Genomic DNA, 21,294 nt, shown 5'->3' with positions numbered 1-21,294 from the left:
AAAAGCTGTAATCAACGACAACTTGCTGTGGTATAAGGAATAAAACACTTTGAAACCTGCCGTTATAGGAAAATAATCAACTGTTGGTCCCATCATTGATTATTTTCCTATAATAGCATAGTAATGTCAAGTTTTATTCTTTATTAATTACATACATGCAGTATTCAGCTTTGGATTAGTTTCTATGCTGTGCACCAGTCTACTCCACAATTAACACTGGAGCTGAAACTGGAACTAATTATAATTATGCCATTAACTTCTGATGTAAACGAACACTTAAGTCTAAGCAGTTTTGCCATGCATCCAAAATATTTACTTCCTTACTTTCTAAATCTGACAGAAAAAATGTACAATTGTTATATTATGACATTGCGATATTGAAGTACAAACCAAAGCTTCAGTCTGTGCACTTATTTATTTGGTTGAACAAACATGCTTAATTGAAAATAATAATAATCTTAATAATAAGACTTCTGTTTATTTGTGCTATTATATACTGTATGGACCCTCAGATTTAACAGTAAGCTATAGTATGTATCATTTAAGATAAATTGCATTTACATGGGTATTCTAACATACAAGCAGAATCAGACCCAATTAATTTGTATCTGAAGTATGTTCTCATTGGCATTAAAACAAAAGACATGTCTTATATAAACCTCAAGAAGGACTTTGAACATTGATATTGTTGTGAATCCCTCATAACTGTGATAAATGTAATATGTAATGAAAGGAAATTCTCTTATATCATGTACTCTCCTATATTATGAACTGCTATCAAATACCTATAATGAATGTATTTTTTTAATTACCTTGTATTCATTTAATTACCTCTTTAAATAAGCTGATCAGCTGCCATCCTTCTTATAGCTGGCACATGTATTTTCTGTGTCTTGAAAAGACTTATTTTCATAGTGTGCTGTGTGCTTTGTCTATCTGGCTGGCACCTGCACCAGTAGAAACCGTCCACGCACTGCTGTTATCAATGTGTACAATGTGTATAAATACTTCTGTTTTGAATGAATAAACCGGAAGTCTCTGTGAACATTCATATGTGTCAGTGTGTGTGTGTTCATTCGGACTCTCCGGGCGCCTGAACTCTGCGGTAAACCACACTTTCTAGCTCATAGCAGCACAGAACTAAAAGCTAATAGTTAATAAGTGTAGAATAGGCTGAAAGGGCTGACAGAGATCTGGAAGACACAATCTGAGATTTGGAGATTCCTGAGATACATGGAAATCTAACATGTAATAAATGTTATCTGTAATAAATGTGATATAAAGAGGTTATAGGTAATGAGAGGTTAAAATGACTGGAAATGTTTAGTAGTAGTAGTATGCATGAAACTAGAATATCTCTTCCACCATCTCTTCATTCTGTTTATTCTATTCCTATTCAATAAATATATTTACATAATTGTATATAACTGCACCTAATTGTAAAACTAAAAATTCCACCTACCATAAAATTGTTTCACCATGGGGCAATTAAAGATTTTGTCCAGCAGGTGGCGATAAATAGAAATAAATGATGATTGACCATATTTAATATGACTGGACACAAAACACCTCACTTTTGAGCTTGCCTGGTAGTGCCTTTTGGCAAAATCTTTGTTATGAAACTTTCAGTCATTGTTGAATTCCCTATTTGGGTTGAAGTTGTTGATTAATGATCTGTAACAGCTGCTCTGACAGTAGTGTTAGCTGCAAGGAAATTCAAAGGTTTGCTGTAATGCATTTGTTCAGTGTTATCATTTCTGTAGCCGGGGTTAACAGTAAAATAATTTCCTGACCGCACTTTCCAAATATTAGGCTCGCCATTTAAATGTATACAATAATATTTTGGCTATTTTTTTTTTCTTTTTTTTTATTCAAGAAAGACAGGATACATTTTATTAAAATTTTATTAGTCAGGTTGATATTATTGATAAGCCTTATTTATATCTGAGATTTACATTAAACCAATTAAATACAAGTGAACAGTCAAATCACCTTCTTAGAGAGAGAGAAAAAAGAGAGGCGAAGGAATGATTGTTTCATAGCTGCTGTACGTGTAACAAGGAATAATTTGCTTAGGAAATGTTCCATAACATTATAAACAAGTAACAAAAATTGAAAAAATAAAATGTGTGGTCTTTGTAAATTGATATAAATGTAATGGTCTATTCCATAATCGTATTTTATTTAAAATTGAGGAAAAAACAGTCATCACTGGGTCATGCGGCTGATAGTAACAACAACAACAACAACAACAACAACAACAACAACAATAATAATAATAATAATAATAATAATAATAATAATAATAATAATAAAAATAATAATAATAATAATGTTATAGATTAGGATGTAAAAATGATTATTTCTATGTTCAGTGAAACCCTTCAAATGTGCTACATTATTATTTTAAATGGGGTAGATAGTTCTGAAAGAGAAAAGGAATAAGGAAAGGAAACATTCATTTCTCCCAATGTCCTCTGGGTGGCACAGGAGTACAGAGCATTAGAACAAGGTGGGCGAGCAAGCTCTGATATCCTTGGAAAACTTCCAGTCCTGGTAAAAACCCGCTCTGGCAAGCACATGATCTGAAGTGTGTGGTAATTACCTAATAAGTTGGATCAAGGGTGTTAAAGCACAGGGAAACCACTAAAATATGTAGTACACTGTGTACTCCAGTACAGAGGAAAAAATAGCCTACTGTAAAATTTTGCTCTGTAATCATCCACAGTCTCTCTCTCTCTCTCTCTCTCTCTCTCTCTCTCTCTCTCTCTCTCTCATATTCAAATATATATATAAGTATGGGTGCTAAAGTAATTACCAACATCAAGTGTTTTAGTAAGGATTTTGTCCACCACAAGATGCCAGAACAGCTTCAGTGCACCTTGTCACAGCTTCTACTGGAACTGTACTAGAAGAATGAACACCATTCATCCAAAGGATGAACAGATTCTCTCAATCAGTGTCTTGATCATGGTAGTAGAGCGCACTTACAGTATCTCACAAAAGTGAGTACACCCCTCACATTTTTGTAAATATTTGATTATATCTTTTAATGTGACAACTCTGAAGAAATGACACTTTGCTACATTGTAAAGTAGTGAGTGTACAGCTTGTATAACAGTGTAAATTTGCTGTCCCCTCAAAATAACTCAACACACAGCCATTAATGTCTAAACCGCTGGCAACAAAAGTGAGTACACCCCTAAGTGAAAATGTCCAAATTGGGCCCAAAGTGTCAATATTTTGTGTGGCCACCATTATTTTCCAGCACTGCCTTAACCCTCTTGGGCATGGAGTTCACCAGAGCTTCACAGGTTGCCACTGGAGTCCTCTTCCACTCCTCCATGATGACATCAGGGAGCTGGTGGATATTAGAGACCTTGTGCTCCTCCACTGTCCGTTTGAGAATGCCCCACAGATGCTCAATAGGGTTTAGGTCTGGAGACATGCTTGGCCAGTCCATCACCTTCACCCCCAGCTTCTTTAGTAATGCAGTGGTCGTCTTGGAGGTGTGTTTGGGGTCATTATCATGCTGGAATACTGCATACTGATCATGCTCTGCTTCAGTATGTCACAGTACATGTTGGCATTCATGGTTCCCTCAATGAACTGTAGCTCCCCAGTGCCGGCAGTACTCATGCAGCCCCAGACCATGACACTCCCACCACCATGCTTGAATGTAGGCAAGACACACTTGTCTTTGTACTCCTCACCTGGTTGCTGCCACACATGCTTGACACCATCTGAACCAAATAAGTTTATCTTGGTCTCATCAGACCACAGGACATGGTTCCAGTAATCCATGTCCTTAGTCTGCTTGTCTTCAGCAAACTGTTTGTGGGGTTTCTTGTGCATCATCCTTAGAAGAAGCTTCCTTCTGGGATGATAGCCATGCAGACCAATTTGATGCAATGTGCGGCGTATAGTCTGAGCACTGACAGGCTGACCCCCCACCCCTTCGTCCTCTGCAGCAATGCTGGCAGCACTCATATGTCTATTTCCCAAAGACAACCACTGAATATGATGTTGAGCATGTGCACTCAACTTCTTTGGTCGACCATGGCGAGGCCTGTTCGGAGTGGAACCTGTCCTGTTAAACCGCTGTTTGGTCTTGGCCACTGTGCTGCAGCTCAGTGTCAGGGTCTTGGCAATCTTCTTATAGCCTAGGCCATCTTTATGTAAGAGCAGCAATTCTTTTTTTCAGATCCTCAGAGTTCTTTGCCATGAGGTGCCATGTTGAACTTCCAGTGACCAGTATGAGGGAGTGTGAGAGCGCTGACACCAAATTTAACACACCTGCTCCCCATTCACACCTGAGACCTTGTAACACTAACAAGTCACATGACACCGGGGAGGGAAAATGGCTAATTGGGCCCAATTTGGACATTTTCACTTAGGGGTGTACTCACTTTTGTTACCAGTGGTTTCGACATTAATGGCTGTGTGTTGAGTTATTTTGAGGGGACAGCAAATTTACACTGTTACATAAACTGTACACTCACTACTTTACATTGTAGCAAAGTGTCATTTCTTCAGTGTTGTCACATGAAAAGATATAATCAAATATTTACAAAAATGTGAGGGGTGTACACACTTTTGTGAGATACTGTATCTTCCATGGGTGTTCTGTTGGGTCAAGATCTCGTGGCTGCAAAACCCATAGCATATGATTTACATCATCTTCATATTTATACTTATAAATATGACAAAATACAATAAATTACCAAGTGCCAAAGTATCAAAGTAAACAAAGCTTAAAATTGTATGATAAATTGTTTAAACTTTCCTTTAACATATGCATATGTAACATTAATACTTATAGTTAACCGTATAGAATATATACATACATTAAAATAGATTAAATTAAGTAAGAGCCATTAAAACCACCCATCCATATACCATACCACTTATCCTACACAGGGTCACAGGGAGCCTGGAGCCTGTCCCAGGGGACTTGGGGCTCAAGATGGGGGACACCCTGGACGGGAGTTCAACCTATTGCAGGGCACAATTTAAAAAATACAAAATTATTGGTTGTGTGTGTGTGTGTGTGTGGTATAAATGTGTGTAGCTTTTACACATGCACAGAAATTCTGTAAAGCAAATTTCAAAAATAAAATGAAATGAACTATATTTCTACATAATCCCACCAGGGCCCTGTGTGTGCGAGTTTGCATGTTCTCCCCGTGCTGCGGGGGTTTCCTCCAGGTACTCCGGTTTCCTCCCCCAGTCCAAAGACGTGCATGGTAGGCTGATGGCATGTCCAAAGTGTCCATAGTGTATGAATGGGTGTGTGAGTGTGTATGTGATTGTGCCCTGCAATGGATTGGCACCCTGTCCAGGGTGTACCCCGCCTTGTGCCCCATGCTCCCTGGGATTGGCTCCAGGTTTCCCCGCGACCCTGAAGAAGGAGTAAGCGGTAGAAGATGGATGGATGGATATTTCTACATAAAAAATACTAGGCAATAAACATTAATTTGGTAATATAGTGTGCTGTAGTATATATTCATATTTGGTGTGAACAAAAAAAACAAAAAAAAAAACAGTAGTCTAAGGCACAATTTGTGAAATTTTTTAAAGAAAGTTTTACTGAGCAGCTCAGAGGTTCTGCTACAGTTCATCTGGAAACTTTTCTGCTGCACTTCTCTCTTTTGCATTACAGAAGTCAGTAGGCCTCATTATGGCTTTTGGTTTGCAAAGTGGTCTCTGTATTGTAATGACATACAAACTTTTTTTTTCTGTGACATTGTTTTCGGTTGGACAAGTAATGCCAGGAAAGAAATACACACACACACACACACACACACACACACACACACAAGTGTAGCCTAGCCAGTTTAACAGGCCCCAACTTGATGTATAAGTGGTATTTAAACATTGTATAGACTACACTTGGGCATTTTACATGAATTTGTTATTGCTGCATTGTTTCTGGTCAGTGTATCGGAGGTGGGCAGCAGCGGCCCTGAAGGGTGAATGTGACTGAACCATAAAACTGAATATAACCGAATGCCTCGGGCACTGAAGCGAATTGGTGGCTCTCTCTATTTTACCCTCCTCTCCCTTTCTCGCCCCCTCTTTCCCTGCCTTTATTCAAATTTGGGTCAGGGGTGAGGATTCTTCACGTCACAAGCTTGCAAGATGGCGCTCGCAGAGCTGTGAGATGAGAAAACAGGATGGCTGTGTGAAGAGCTTCGGTCGATTTATTAAGGTAAATTCTGCTATCGTTAGTCTTTCTTTTGGTCGAAAGGCAGTACGCTGTGAATGCGTTTTGTGCGTTTGGGTTCTTAAAAGAAAGCCTGATTACTGAAAGCATATCACGGGGTGTGTGAGTGTGTGAGAGAGAGACAGACAGACTCTGAGTGTGTGTGTGTGTGTGTGTGTGTGTGCGTGCGCGCGCGTGCCCACAGGGGCTTCTCTTGTTTAGTGCTTTACACCCACAGCGCCAGTACAAGCTTGGCAAGCTAGGGGCAATGTGCTTCATTCACTGGATTTATTTGCTTTTAGGTAAAACACCCGTCCTTCATTCTAATAATAATAATAATAATAATAATAATAATAATAATAGTAATAATAATAATATAATGTGATAAGTCGCTGTGTTTGAAGCAGCGCGTCTTTTATTGGACTTTTATAATAGCCGTATGTTTGTGTGTGCTGTGTCGAAATCGCGATGTGTGTGTTTTACCGACGCTAAAAGACGTGTGTTGTTTTTCAGTAGTCCGAATGGGAGTGTGTGAATCCCAGGTAAAAGCTTGTTGTGCGGTAAATGTGAAACTGCCCGTGCGTTTTGCGTGTACTGTAGTTTGGGCTTTTTTGCACGCGCTGCAGCAGCTCCCTGTGTCTGTTCAACAAATCCACACAAAAAAAAAATCCAAACCAATATTTACAACAGTGTCTTGATGTACTTAGAAGAAGAAAACAACGTTTTTCGCTTTCTCGAGCTGCTGCTGTTTGTTACGAGTAGCTAAGCCATTTATAACAAGAGATAAGCTAAGCGACGGATTGAGGCTTTTACAGCAACTTTGTTTTTGTGGCTTAGAATTTTACCTTCTCTCCGTCTCTGTCTCTCTCTGTCTCTCTGTGTGTCTCTCGCAGTCTCTCGCTGTGTGTGTCTCTCTCTGTCTCTGTGTCTCTCTGTGTCCCACTGTCTCTCTCTCTCTCTCTCTCTCTCTCTCTCTCTCTCTCTCTCTCTCTCTCTGTGTGTGTGTGTGTCTCTCTCTCTCTCTCTCTCTCTCTCTCTCTCTCTCTCATTTTCTTTTTGTACTAAACTTGATTGGATTTCTGTGAAGCTTTCATCCCGTCTATTTTAATGACTGGGGGAGGGGGTGTTTTTACAGTGGTCTTTCTACATGGATCTACTGCACATCGTTAAGCTAAAAGTAGTCCTCATGTGGATGACAGTTCAGTTTCTCTGAATGAGAGCAATCCCAAGGGCTTTTTATGGCACCCATGCACTTACATTAATGTATGTTTCCTACCAAAGAGCTGCACACATTGTGTCATATGTATAATGGGACAATAGATTGCACAGTGAATGTTTGATTTCAAATAGAAGTCTAATTAAATGCAGTCCTTGAAGAAAATGGGATGCTGGACATTTATTTGTCAATAAGGTGTGTTATAATACAGAGAAGAACTGCAGGAACTGTGTTGTTTTAAAGCAGTGCCCTATGTCTGAAATCTTGCCCGGCATGCTGGGCATGTTTTGTGTGTTGTAGCATTTCAGCAGGTTTGTGTGATACTGCATTGACACACTGTTTTAGACATTTTTGCATTTTTATCTATGTATTTATTTTTGCTGCCCCATATCCCTAATTTTGTCATGTGGTTAAAATACCTCAAGGTTTCGTTTTGAGTTGTTAGATTTGTCTGCTGTGGAAATGGATTTCTTTTGAAATTCTCACTTTTTTTTTCTTTGGCCATGATGGTATAGTTGATAAACACTGTCACCAGCAGCCAGCTTTTAAAGTGGAAAGAGCCACTTTGACTCAAGCGTTTAAGTTCCTTGCTAATCTCAGGCACACATTTCAGAATGATAGCTGTATCACTCAGAGGACAAGGTAAACACAACCTGTAATTTCCGTCAGCTTGTGTGTGTATGTGTGTGTGGTTTTTTATTTTATTTTATTTTTTAAATTTTATTTATTAATCAAGTTGACTTGATTCTTTGTCCAGAGACCCGCTGAGGCTATCATCATAGTCATCAATCAGGCTTACAACTGAGAAGCGTGTTTGTGACAACCTGTTGACCCAACTTTCTGTAGGTTCTCTTCTGTATACCTGAGCGGAATTTACTGAACACTTCGAGACCCTTGTGATTAGGTTTGACAAAAACAAGGTTTGTCTCTCTCATAGGGAATGAAAATGGGTTTGGGCAGTGAAAGGAGGATGTCTTGCATTCTTGAGATAACATGCTCTTGGTTCTAACTGGCATTTTGATTAAATTGGTGTTCTTGAAAGTAAAGATGCTGTCTTTTAAATGCTTAACAGATCATTGAAATTATGTTTTTCTTTTGATGAGCCTAACACAATTTGAAGCTAGATGTCTGTGTTTTGTCAGGGTAGTTATAGCAGTTTGTCAGGGTAGTTATAGCAGTTTGGGTCATGGTATGGAAATTTGTAGGATTGCTTGAAAATACATTATTCGTAGTAATAAAGATCTTCCATATTTACCTTGTGATAGTAACTATATCAGCTGCATTTTTAGCCAACATAACCTTTCATGATCTTCTTAATCTTTGTGTAAATGTGTCTTATTGAACACAATAAAAACAGTCCCCAGGGGTTTGCGGCTTTGGATGAAGTTGTTTATGTGAGTAATCCCATGTTACATTTTGTCTACTACTTGGCAATTTTTTTTGTGCAGTTTTTTTCCCCTTTTTTTGTAGGTTTTTTTTCCCCCTCCTAGCTAGCAATCACTCTGATTAGACCAGTTGTTTCATCTCTGCCCTGGTGCAGGTCTGTTCATGGATAGGAATGTCTACAGAGCTGTAAAAAAAAAAAAAGCGGGGGTCAGCAGCACCTTATCAATTTGTGTGTGAAAAAGATAAATTCTTACAGAATGCTTTGTATATTTCCAAAGAACAGTGGTTGGTTTCAATCAGGATATATTTAACTAGCTGAGAGAAACAAATGGTCAGGTCTGACGTTATTAAACTTTTCACATTCTGGATGTGGTTTTGTTGCTCCATCATTAGGTATTTAAGGTCTCTTTATATTATTACTAATAACAAGGGTCTAAAATATTGAATTCTTGGCTAGTTATGCAGGGGCAATACATTTTGTTGTGTGGGAGTCAATATATTGGTTGCATTTCTAGTCGGCATCATTTTTTCAGAAGAGCTGCACAAATGATTTGTAACCAACACAAAATTAAGTTCTCATGTTTGTGGCATCGGATGAAATTGTTTACAAGGCTAATCACATTTGTTGCCAGACAAGGTTACCCATGGTACAGCTGATCTTTTTTTCTGCACTTTGGCTTTTTCTCCAGGTAGCAATCTTGCTGATTAGGTCAGTTGTCTCATCTCTGTGTTAACGCAGGTCTGTTCATGGATAGGAATGTCTACCGAGCAATAAAAAGGGTCAGCAGCACCTTATCAACCCATGTACGCAATTCAGATAAATTCTTTTCTCTAATTACCTTTGCTTTTGAGTTATTTTCCTGCCAGTGGGTTTTCTTTTGTGGGCTGCAAGCTTGACGTGTTGTAGACATTTGGTCAGACAGACATGGGGCGGTGGTGGTGGTGGTGTTATTTTGGTAATCCTTAATGTGTGCTTTTTTTACTCCAGGTCTGAAAACTGTTTTTTGAGAAATGGTACCGCTGACTAGATTTAGTGTGAGGGCTTTGATCGTGGTGGTAGGCTAACAGCACTTTTCCACCACACAGTACGGCTCGACTCGACTCTGCTCGCTTTTTGGGGATTTTTCACTGTGGATAGTACCTGGAACTGGGTACTTTTTTTTAGTACCACCTCGGTTTAGATTCCAAGCGAGCCAAGCCGATACTAAATGTGAGCCACGCACTGAGGCAGTAGGGAATTTTCCTTAATGAGTGGTTCTGTATTTTTCCTGAATAAATGTGTATCATTTAATACATACTTTGCATATGGTGATATTCTATTAATTGAAAATTATATATCATTTATCTCATTACAGAAAAAATTACAACAAAGGTTTCTGTTTTCGATTTTTACATCTCGCTTGTTACCGATTTCCAAACAAGCATTTATCGAAGTCACTCCTGTCATGGATGAATCTAATCTAGCGCAACGTAGGATCTAAAATGCTGTTATTTTACATCCTTAATAGGGTCCATGTTCACTGAACAGGAAAGGCGTTTGGAATACGACTTGACCGTGTATTTATACAGGGCTTCGATAATGCAACATTATTCCTGCGTAAAGGCGAGTGGAAGACGGCACCCACGTTGAGGTGGCACAAAACTGCAGCGGAAAAGCAAGCTCAGAAAAGTGAGCCGAGTTGGGCACAGGGCACAATCACATACACACACTACGGGCACTTTAGACATGCCAATTATGCATGTCTTTGGACTGGGGGAGGAAACCGGAGTACCCAGAGTAAACCCCCACAGCACGGGTAGAACGTGCAAGGTCCGCACACAAAGGGCAGCAGTGGGAATCGAACCCCCAACCCTGGAGATGTGAGGCAAACGTGCTAACTGTGCACCCCCTTGTAGCTTCTTTTACCTCTGAATATACTTCTGTCCAGTGACTGCTTTCACTGGCTGTAGAATAATCATACAATATGAAACAAAAATCAGGGCCCGCCTGATTGAATGTATGGCTTTTCATGCTCTTAAGCACAAGCTTTTGCTTTACATTCCATAAATTGTATAAATAGTAAAGCTATTTATAAGCCCATGTATGATCGTGTTTTAGCCAAATTAGCCAAAAAGCACTCTGCATATGTGGAAACTACTAGATTGTTAAGTTGCAAATGCTATTTTAGTAATATTTTTGGCTAATGCAAAGTTAATGAATGATATCATAGTTTTATGTCTTAGGGATTATTAGAAAATGTGTAAAATAAATAAATAAATAATCTGAGTGTGGATGTGTCCACACATTTGGTTGGTACTTAAGGGGCTTATGAATTTACTTACTTGACATATATACATATAGCATTTTAAGAGCTCTAGCAGAAGATTGACAAACATAGTTGATATAAGTTGGTCTAGTAATAATAATAAAATCTATTGATAAAGTATTGTGATATTCTGAAGATACCACAACCAATACCAGCACTCCTTGCTTAATGACTTAACCTTTATCTTGGGAATTGCAAAGATTCTGTTACAAGTCATGGCCTGCTTATCCAGTGAGGGACTACTGGCTGGCTTACCTGTTCCCACCACACCCTTGGTGTTCCCTCTGGCTCGAGTTTCATGGTGTCCTTCATGCTAGCCAGCCAGAAACATCCACTGGTCTCCTTTCCCCAACCCCCATCTTTCAACAAAGAGACTGACCCTGGAGGCTGGCATTAATGAGTGGTGGCAGGAACGTTAAGAAGGCTAAGACAAGAAAAATGTTGAATGTTACTTTTGCTTGCACCGCCTTATCTGCTTTGTTCTGGGACTGTTGTGTTCATATTTCTTTTTGTGTGAGGAAAAGGGAGTGAGTCAAAAGCAAAAATTTAATTTTCTACACATATAGACTGGAAGCAGGGTGTTTTGTTCTGTGCAGGTTTCTGCTTGAAAGTCTGTTATGGTTGTGGAATTTCTGGTAATCATTTTTTTTTTAGTTTAGATAAAATGGTGTGCTAATTAACATTGGAAAATATATATTCCAAAAATTATTGTACATCTCAAAAGGATTGAACAGCATAGTGAGTCTTCTCTTTCAGTTTTTTCTTATTCTTGATCTTCATTTGTATCTTTACAGGTTTCTAGGTGCAGGAAAAAAAGCTGGAAATGGAACTGCCAAATCATGCCAAACAATTGCTGCTGCAGCTGAACCAACAAAGAGCCAAAGGTTATCTGTGTGATGTGATTATAGTTGTAGAAAATGCCCTCTTCCGGGCACACAAGAACATTCTGGCAGCCAGTAGTATCTACTTTAAGTCTCTCATCCTTCATGACAACTTAATTAACCTCGACACAGATATGGTCAACCCGTCAATTTTTCGGCAGGTACTGGACTTTATTTACACTGGCAAGCTTTTGTCCTCGGATCAGGTCAGTGATCATAATTTTAATGCCCTCTTAACAGCTGCAAGCTACCTCCAACTCCATGACCTAGCTGCTCTCTGCAGAAAAAAGCTGAAACGCAATGGCAGATCACTCCACAACAAAACCACAACTCCTACAAATGGAAGAACTTCTAGGAACCAAAGGCTGTCCTCCACACCTGTCACCCAAAACCAAATTTCAGGGTTTAAAGACAGTGAAAAATCAAAGAGACACGAGGATCTACTCAAAGATGAGTTGTCAGAGGATGAGGTTTTTGTCAGGAATGCTCAGTGTGCAAACTCTGCCAACTCTCTCAGTCCCTCTACAAGTAAGAATGGGAGCAGTGGCCCCATTACCAGCAGTGGTGGCCTCTTGGAGCTTGGCCTGGACCTCTCTAAGAAAAGCCCTTCAGGAAGCACAGTCACTGAAGAAGTAAGTCCTAGCAGTATCCCACAAGAATCACCTCAGTCTGCCTCAGAATCCATAGCCAACAGTGCCTCGTTTGATGATCTCCCCACCAACCCACAGAGCCTCACCACTGGAGAGCCAATGGACATAGGCGAAGCAGAGGAATGTGACGAGAACCAGCATTTTGCAGACCCTGACCAACAAAAAAGCACCCGCCAGATATCACGATCCAGGCGACAAACCAAGGTTGAGGGCCACAAAGGTGAAGATATGGAAAGGTCCACTTTGCCCAATGGAGTTGCCAAGAGGCTAAATGTGGCTGGAGAAAGGCTCTCGGGTGGAGGAAATGTCAACTCCGATCTATCTTACCAGTGTAAGGATGAGGAAGAAGCACTGGAGAATGGCCAGGAGCAGAGTGAAGAAAGTGGCCAGAGTGAGAATGAAGGTGGACGCAACAGTGCCAACTACGTGTATCGGCAGGAAGGCTTTGAGCCTGCCCTTGGTGACAACCTGTATGTCTGTATTCCCTGTGGTAAAGGTTTCCCTAGCTCAGAGGAGCTAAATGCCCATGTGGAGACCCATACAGAGGAAGAGCTTTACATCAAAGAGGAGGAGGACGATGCCTATCCAAAGGAAGACGAGGCTGAAGCTGAGGACCTGTCATCTCAGACGGTCCAAGTGCATGGAGTAGATTCACGACGCTTTTGCTGTACAGTGTGCAATAAAAGCTACAAAGATCCTGCCACTCTGCGGCAGCATGAGAAGACGCACTGGCTTACACGGCCTTTTCCTTGCAACATCTGCGGCAAGATGTTTACGCAGCGTGGCACCATGACACGACACATGCGCAGCCACCTTGGTCTGAAGCCCTTTGCCTGTGAGGAGTGCGGCATGCGTTTCACACGCCAATACCGTCTCACAGAGCACATGCGGGTACACTCTGGGGAAAAGCCCTATGAATGTCAGCTTTGTGGGGGCAAGTTCACCCAACAGCGTAACCTCATCAGCCATCTTCGAATGCATACCTCCCCATCATAAGCCAAAGACACTTTGAATGGAATACCTTGAGCGCAAAAAAAGATTTCAGTACAGTTCACACCTGTATTCTGTAAAGATGATGGCTATGAGTGGGCGATCCGATGGAGGATTCACTCTCTGCTTTAGTGACTGGAGTAGTAGTTCAAAATATTAAGCCCCAAAAGACTAACCATTTCAAATATTTTTTTTCCCCTTTTTTTCCTCAATGCTACGAATGTATGCCTTGGGCACTGATGCTGTTTCAAAATTTCTTGGGCTCTCCAGATCACTTCAGACCAGCCTATGCATTGGTTTCATTATTTGTTTCACTAGCTGTTGTCCCCAAGTATACAATTTCACTTCCCTTCGTCCTTAAAGCAAGGGCAGGAGTCAAGAGAATGGACCACAGAATGTGTAAAACATGGTTTTGACACATCAAATTGATTAACTAATAATTGCTAAACTTATTTTTTCAGTTCAAAGGACGATTGAAATATATGATCCTTTAGAAATGTTTATGGTGTTATGTAAAAGTTTTGTGCATATGACCAAACACATTCACAAGCTTTAGTCAGTACCGTATGCTCATTGCCTAGTTCTAGCCCTTGAAGGGGAACAGGGTTCAAAAAAGCATTCATACCATATCACATAGTTTCTCAGTTTAATTCAGCTTTAGATTTAATTTAGCTGTAGATTGTACTTGTTACATGAAATACACAGACATGCTGGAGCTTTTTTTCTAGCCCTCATGATGGTCCATCAGTTGGTTAGCCAACTAACCAGTTGTGGCAAAAAGTGGCCTGAAAAATGGGTGTAGATGGATGTACCTTGTTGGGCTCTTTCTGTGCCTGGGCATGGGCAAATGGGGGTATAGAAAAGAGTGGTTCTGAGTGTTCTTTTAAGCTCTAATGTTTACTCATATAATATATAGGGGTTTACTCTCAAGACGAAAAGCCAAAAGTAATGGTACTTGTTTTAGATAACTTATTGTTATGCTTCAGTGAATGTTTAAACAGGAAGTTCTTTTGATATTTCTTTGGGGTGGGGTGATTTGGGTGATGGGTAGTATTTGTTTTATTGAATTTTGAATGTCAATTCTGTCTGTACTGTTATTCAGTTTTGTTTAAGGTTTTTCCTTCACTAAAAACCTATTTTATAGTCTTGTCACATTGCTACCTCTTAATTCTTAAGAACAGTACATTCATTGATGGAAAAAGGGGGGTGTAGATGTAGCTTGCCCCCACAAGGTTGTATAAAGTTTGATGAGGTTTTCAGAATGGTCTTAACTTGCCCAGCTTTCAACAAAGGTTTGATGATTGCCTTTTTTTTTTTTTTTTTTAACATATTTAACATAGTAGAACTAGAACTTAGCTTGTTGGATGCATGTATTTAAGTTTTATGTTAAAGAAATCCAAAGAGAAAACTAGTTCTGAGGAAAATAATGGCTTACGAACAAACTTTTTCTGTAGAATGTCACTACCAAAGTTTTTAGATTAAATGCAGAAAATAACATTTCAGGAGAAAAAATATTATTATTATTTTTAACTTTTAGCTCTCGGTAAAGAGGAACGATGTGGGAATGTTAGTTTATACTGGACATTGTACTAAAAACCAATGAACAACTTTTGTAAAACTTCTGCTGATTGGTGGGCTGGCAGTTGTTCAGTTTTGAAGTTTAGTTTCTCAAGCTGGTTTGTCATTACTTTTGTCTTCAGACGAACTTTATTGAAGGACTTAAGAAGGACTAAATTATTTTAGTTCAGACCAAAAAAAATGAAAGAAGTAAGACAAAATGAGCAGAGTCACAATGTTTGTGTTACATGACCACCATTTTGGACAAGTTCATTCAATGAGGAATCAATACACTGGATGGCCTCTACAGTCTTTTGCTCTTGGGCTTTTTTTAGGCTTACACAGAAACTGATGCCATTTAGTCAGTTCAAAGTATTGTATAGCTCCTTTGCATTATTCAGAGAATGACAAGTTATTCCAAAACTTTAGTCTAGTCTTAGGTTACTGACTTTGGGGTCAGTGTTACATTATCAGTTCAGACACTGGTAGGAGTATTCATATTTTACTGTTGAACATTTTGATGCCTTCTATTTACAGATTTTGTTCATTTATAGCAAGTTCCAGTGTATTACATTCCATGTGAAACTTTTACCCTTCTCAATGCAAATTCTAATGGCATTCCTTTTTTTGGTTTAATTTGTTCTGGTTCTTAATCCAAAGCCCAGTGCAAGTGCTTACTAATGACATTAGGTGCAGTTTGTGTCAGATATTCTAGAATAATGTACACTGACTTCCTTTTTCCTGGAATTTTGTCCGAATCCATCTTTCCAGAGACTTAATACAAACGCATCACAGTTCTTACACTGTAGAAACGTCCAGGTTGTTATCATTATTTTATATTTTGGACTAAGCAGTTAGGGAGATGATGAGCAGTGTCAAATTCTCAGGCCATTTGTTAGTCTGTAGCCCTGTTCCATTTGCTAATATCTTGCATCATGTTCGCTACTCTCGGTCCAAAATAAAAATGATAAATTTAATGGTTTATTCTCAAGGTTAAAGTTGGTTTTATTAAGGAAAATTTAGTCATATTGATTGGGCAGCTCATGTTTGGAGTGCTCTCTGGTGTTGAAGTACATGTATCAGCTCAGGGAGACTTTGTGTCCTCCTTGTCACTTCCATATACCAGACAGAATTCCAGGAAAAAGTTGCCATTTGATCTCTTGTGTACATATCAGCACTTAACCAGTACATCAGTGTCCTAGAAGAGACGTGTTGCATGGCCGAAGTATTCAGAGCTACAGTATAGCTGAAAGAGCATGAAAAGGATGGAAAAGTTTCAAACTGTGACAATAATGTTTCTACTTCAGACTTCAGGGATAGTTCTACATATTTTGGAAATGTGGAACTTTCGACTACATTTGTAAGACTGTGTCAATACTGTGTCAATTTCTGTATTTTAATGATGAAAAACACTAGTTTCCTACAAAATAGATTTTAAGAGTGTTCCCATTTCAAATGATGCTTTCGGAAAAAAAAGGAAAAAAAATGGAAAGAAAAGAAAAAGAAAAAAAGCCAGAGATGTACATGAAAGTTTTACTTTTAAGTTTCAGAGTGTTTTAGAACTAAAAAAAAAAAAAATATTAAGCATAAAGTGTATAAACAAATAAGATAAAGCTCATACCCAAAATTTCAGACTCTTTTTCTAAACCAAAGCACATACTGAATGATTGACAGCTTGTCTGATGTATTGATTCTTGTGTATGTTTCACTGTTTACATAAACATTTAGTCTCCGACCTCAGGAGAGGAGAGGCCAGTTTGAGCATGCTTCTTTTGTAGAGGTGTCTTAAATTGAAAAAAAAGATGATTTGTGAAAATGCCTACATATTTCCCCCCTAAACAGGTCCCTATATGGCATGGATCGTATGTGCTATGGGAGAGGTGTGTGTGTGTGTGTGTGCTCTTAATGTATTATCATCCGGTTATTTTTGTTATTCTGCTGCTTTCAAATGTCTACATGTAATGAATGAATAGAAGCTACACAAACATGACTTACCTCAGACCATGTAGGATTTTAAAAATTTTTATTTTGGGTATGAGAAGGTCTCACCATCTCTTCTTTAATCTGCTGTTCATTTTCTAATGATTACTCTTTTTGTTTTCTGAGCCGTTTGTTGAAAGAACCATTAAAGAAGCAGCTTCCTTCTGACTGGCCTCTCCTCTGAATCACATTGGTGCAAACACTTATTGACAGTGTTCAAATTTTTTTTTTTACTTTTTTTTTTTTTAAACAAAGGTCTATTGTCAGTGATGAATGTATTTATTTTTGATCCTGTATCACTTTTGTGAAAATTTCACTTTGTGTGAGACAAGGTGCTTTCAGGGTCTTAATTGTATTGCTTAAAATGACAAAACAAATCCCACATGGATGTAGGTGTGAGGAATGTATGTGGTCCCATGAAGTGTTCCCATTCTAGGCTGGATTGGATCCATTCTGATCCTTCTCTCACTCAAAGCATGCGTGTTCTCTGGATCATGTGTTCTTTTTTTTCCTGTACTAAAGACTTGAAGGCTGTGGTTTTCTTGTTTGTTTGTTTGTTTTTTAAACATATTCCCTATCTGTTTGCTTCTGTCTGTTGATACAATATGGGATTTTTATTAATTGTGTAACAAGCACTCTTGTGTTTGTGTTCTTTACTGAAAGCAGTGGTGTTGTCACGCTATCATGATTCAAGGCTCATAGTGGATTCTATTTCCTTTATTTCTTTGGAGGTTGTCAAGGGGGTGTCCTATTTACATATGACCAACAAAGCCAAAGCTTTTGTAAGAATGAACTCTCCTCTGCTCACCTTCACCTCCCAAGTCTGTCAAAAAAGCAAGTGGCATGCAGACATATTGTGTGGTTAGAGATGGAATATAAGCTTTATAAAATGCACTTTGCGATTTGACAGCAAGGTCTTTTTAAGAATGACCTTTTAAACGAATCTAGAGAACTTGCTCAGTTATCTTAATGATCACTTGATCAATATTTTGAGACTGAAGAAGATTGATCTTTGATTTGCTGCTATGATTTGTAGCCTGTTGCAACAGCGCTATGTATTTCCTGTGTAGTATTGTCAAGTCTCACACTGCTAAATGTTAACCAACCACTTGGACCTCAATTTACCAAACCGACCCCTAAACCAAAGCCAGCTTTAAAAGCCTCTGCATTTTCCATGTACTTTTTTACTTGTGGCCATATTGCACCTAATACTGTGTTCCTGCTGCCTATATGACCATTCAGTCAGCCTTTTTTCACTGTCTTCTAGCCAATCTCTGCCCATTCCAGTGTCTTTTATGTCTCTTTTATAGACATCATTCTGAATCTATAAATCTGTATATTTTAAGGATTTGTTTACCTCAGAAGAATACGTTTCAGTTTCAAATATTTGTTGAATCACTGTTTTTATTACAGTCATTTCAGCCTTGAACATGGTTTGCCGACAACACCATGGTTTCACGTTTCAGTTCCTCAGAGATCTTGTATTCAGGGCCGAGCTACGTGAAGCTTGCAGCTCGATTTGTGTTATGCGGACACAATACAATGTACAGAGGTGATCTCATCTCCTTGCGGTCTTAATGTACAGCTATGAGAAGTCATTTTAGAATCATTAAAATCTTGATCAAAATACCTATACTTTGTGCCCAGTTTTCTTTCTTTACAAATAGTTGTGGGTGTGTTTTTGTGATGCTTCTTTCCCCATCCAGGTCTGTATCATAAGGGAAGTCTTGTCCCAACGGTTCAGAGTCTGTTATGCTGTAGAGTATGGCTCGAGCTGGCAGTTTGGGGGGTCACTGGTGATTGATGATGAACGGGTGAGAGGGAAGCCGCCCCAAACCAGTCATGGCACAGACCTCCGTCTGCCATCTGGGAGCCCCTCTTCAAGCTTCACCTATGAAGGGGGCCAACACTTCATTGCGCTCCATAGCTTCATTCTTAGCGTGCGCCATTTTCTTCCATCCTCTGCGGCCCAGTTAGGCCAGCCCTCTCCCTTTGTCTCCCCTCTCGAGCTTGCCAGTGTGTGTCAAGAGGCCAGCGAGCACCTCCCAACCCCAGGGGAATAGAGGGTTGGCATTTTTATGGCCCTTGTGTGTCTGATTCCATGGGGCCATTTAGCTCCGCCTCGAGTGGTGTCACATGCCAAATGACCCTGAATGGGGTCAGTTTCAGGCACAATGACTAGTATGTTGATGCTGCGTCCCCCTCCCCACTCTCCTCCCATCTGCTAAGTATAGATTAACTATAGTCACATCTGCGAGGGGGGCCAAATCACATGCAGATCTTGCAAGAAGCTACTGAATGCATTAAAGGCAATTCAGTTGTCAGATGCCCTTGATGACGATGATTTTTGTGTTTTTGTTTTTTTTTCTTCTTTTCCAAATGTGGCATCTGCTGCCTAATGCAAATTTGCCCTACACATCTGAAAACAACCAAGCTTGCCAGGTGCCATGGCTGATGACTTGACATTTGTGGGGAGGACGACGACCATAATTTATCTATTTAATTTTAATTTCCTGATGCTTGGAACTTTGACTTACACACAGTCATACATTTCTTTTTCAACCTTTCTAAGCTTGCATAAAAAATGTGATTTTGTTTTTCTGTTAAAAACAAGCAGTGTTTCACCAGGTGTCCGCTACATCAGTACAGCAGCTGCTTCTCAAACACTGGATTAATTCAAAAAGGGGGGGGGGTAACATGGGAGTCTGTCCTGCAGCATTGAAGCTATTCTATTCTTTTCTTTCATCCCTTCTGCGCTGGGCTGAATGTGTAACGGTCCAGTCTGCCCATGCTGACTGCCACAGCCTAAAAGAAATGGCACTACAGGTGGCTGGCACAAGGAGGGTGCACATTTAGCATATTGAGCCTTTCACATGGAACAGTACAGCAGCTCTGTCACAGAGAAAGTGAGGGAGAGAGAGCCTGCCCTCCTCCCTCCTCCAGTTGCCCTGTGCCATGGCACTATAGAAAAGCAAGCTTTGGGACTAGGCATAATGGGCTTCTTTTCTGGAGCTGAAGGGACTGGGCAACAAAAGACCAGGCTAAAAAAAAGAAGAAAAAAATTCAAAGTAAAACCTGACGTGTTTTTTTGTTTGTTTGTTTTTTCACCCTATCTTTTTCTCTGCCACACATTTCTAGATGGCATTGCTAGACATGGCAATGAAAAGAGAATTGTTCGTAGGAAGAATATTTTTCAGTGGCTAGCTGATCAGCTGAGCTGTACATTTGGAGTGAATCTCTTCATGTCAGTTACAGTATAACGCTTTGCTGTATCTAAAATAAAAATAACTACTAAAGGTGTTGGGTAAGAAGTGATGCCATTTTTGTATTCCTTAATTTGGTACTCAGTTTGATGCTCTTTCTGTGCATGTATCTGCATATTTCAAAACAGTGTATGCAGTGTAGCGGTAATAAGCAGACACTCCTGGTACAAATTTTTTAAATTAAAGGCTGTCAACTGTATTTGATTATCCATAATGGGTCACTGAGACCAAGATGCAGGGTATATGCAGATTTAGAGTGGGTTCAACGGAAGAAAAAAAAAAAACAACCTCGACACCCACATGCATAAATACACCAGTGCTGCATCCAAATTCAGTATCCCCTTTAAGCCCATTCATCACTGTCAGCTTGTATTAGCCCCATGTGTGTGTGTGAGAGAGAGCAGGGTATGCTAGAAAACCTGTGCCACCCCAAGGCTTTGGTTTTCCTTTTTCAAGACCTCCATAGCTGCTTCATTTAACAATACTGGAAAATACTATTTAAAAAAAAAAAAAAAAAAACATAACTAGAACTTGTTCTGATCACCTTTATCCTTAATCATAATAAGTCTCATAGTCTCATTAGTCCTGAGAAGAGTAGCAGGTACTTCAAATGCATTTCATTTGCATAATTATTAGGCTGCTTTTTCAATGTATTTAAAAAAACATTCTGATGAAACTATTTTTGACAAAGTGATTTTACATCAAACTCACTTCTAGTTAAAACATTTAGCAAACTACAGACGTCCATGCGATATGTGATCATATATCCAGCAAATAAACTTATATGAACGGTATCCCAGGATGAAACTAACATTTACGCTTCGTTACGGCCATTACTCGGGTTTGAGTGAGCTTTTGCA

At 39.4% G+C, this 21,294-nt stretch overlaps 1 protein-coding gene across 2 annotated transcripts; it reads left to right on the top strand.

The window, feature by feature from the left end:
- The first annotated feature begins 5,629 nt into the window (after positions 1-5,629).
- Positions 5,630-18,804, top strand: hic2 (hypermethylated in cancer 2). Of its 2 annotated transcripts, none has more exons than XM_017489924.3 (2): positions 5,630-6,211; positions 11,908-18,804. In XM_017489924.3, the coding sequence occupies exon 2, from the start codon at positions 11,937-11,939 to the stop codon at positions 13,638-13,640; it is 1,704 nt and encodes a 567-aa protein (XP_017345413.1). In that variant the 5' UTR covers positions 5,630-6,211; positions 11,908-11,936; the 3' UTR covers positions 13,641-18,804. The 2 variants fall into 2 exon arrangements, with proteins under 2 accessions (XP_017345413.1, XP_017345414.1); XM_017489925.3 differs by lacking the exon at positions 5,630-6,211 and adding an exon at positions 6,236-6,507.
- Positions 18,805-21,294: the final 2,490 nt, after the last annotated feature.

The sequence above is a fragment of the Ictalurus punctatus genome, chromosome 16 (genome assembly GCF_001660625.3).
Source record: "Ictalurus punctatus breed USDA103 chromosome 16, Coco_2.0, whole genome shotgun sequence".
Lineage (NCBI taxonomy): Eukaryota > Metazoa > Chordata > Actinopteri > Siluriformes > Ictaluridae > Ictalurus > Ictalurus punctatus.
Note: the sequence above shows the minus strand (reverse complement) of the source record. Positions and strands in the feature narration are given on the sequence as shown.

Bases quoted from the DNA above. Each gene is read 5' to 3' on its own strand.
- hic2 (XM_017489924.3), top strand. From the start codon at position 11,937: ATGGAACTGCCAAATCATGCCAAACAATTGCTGCTGCAGCTGAACCAA.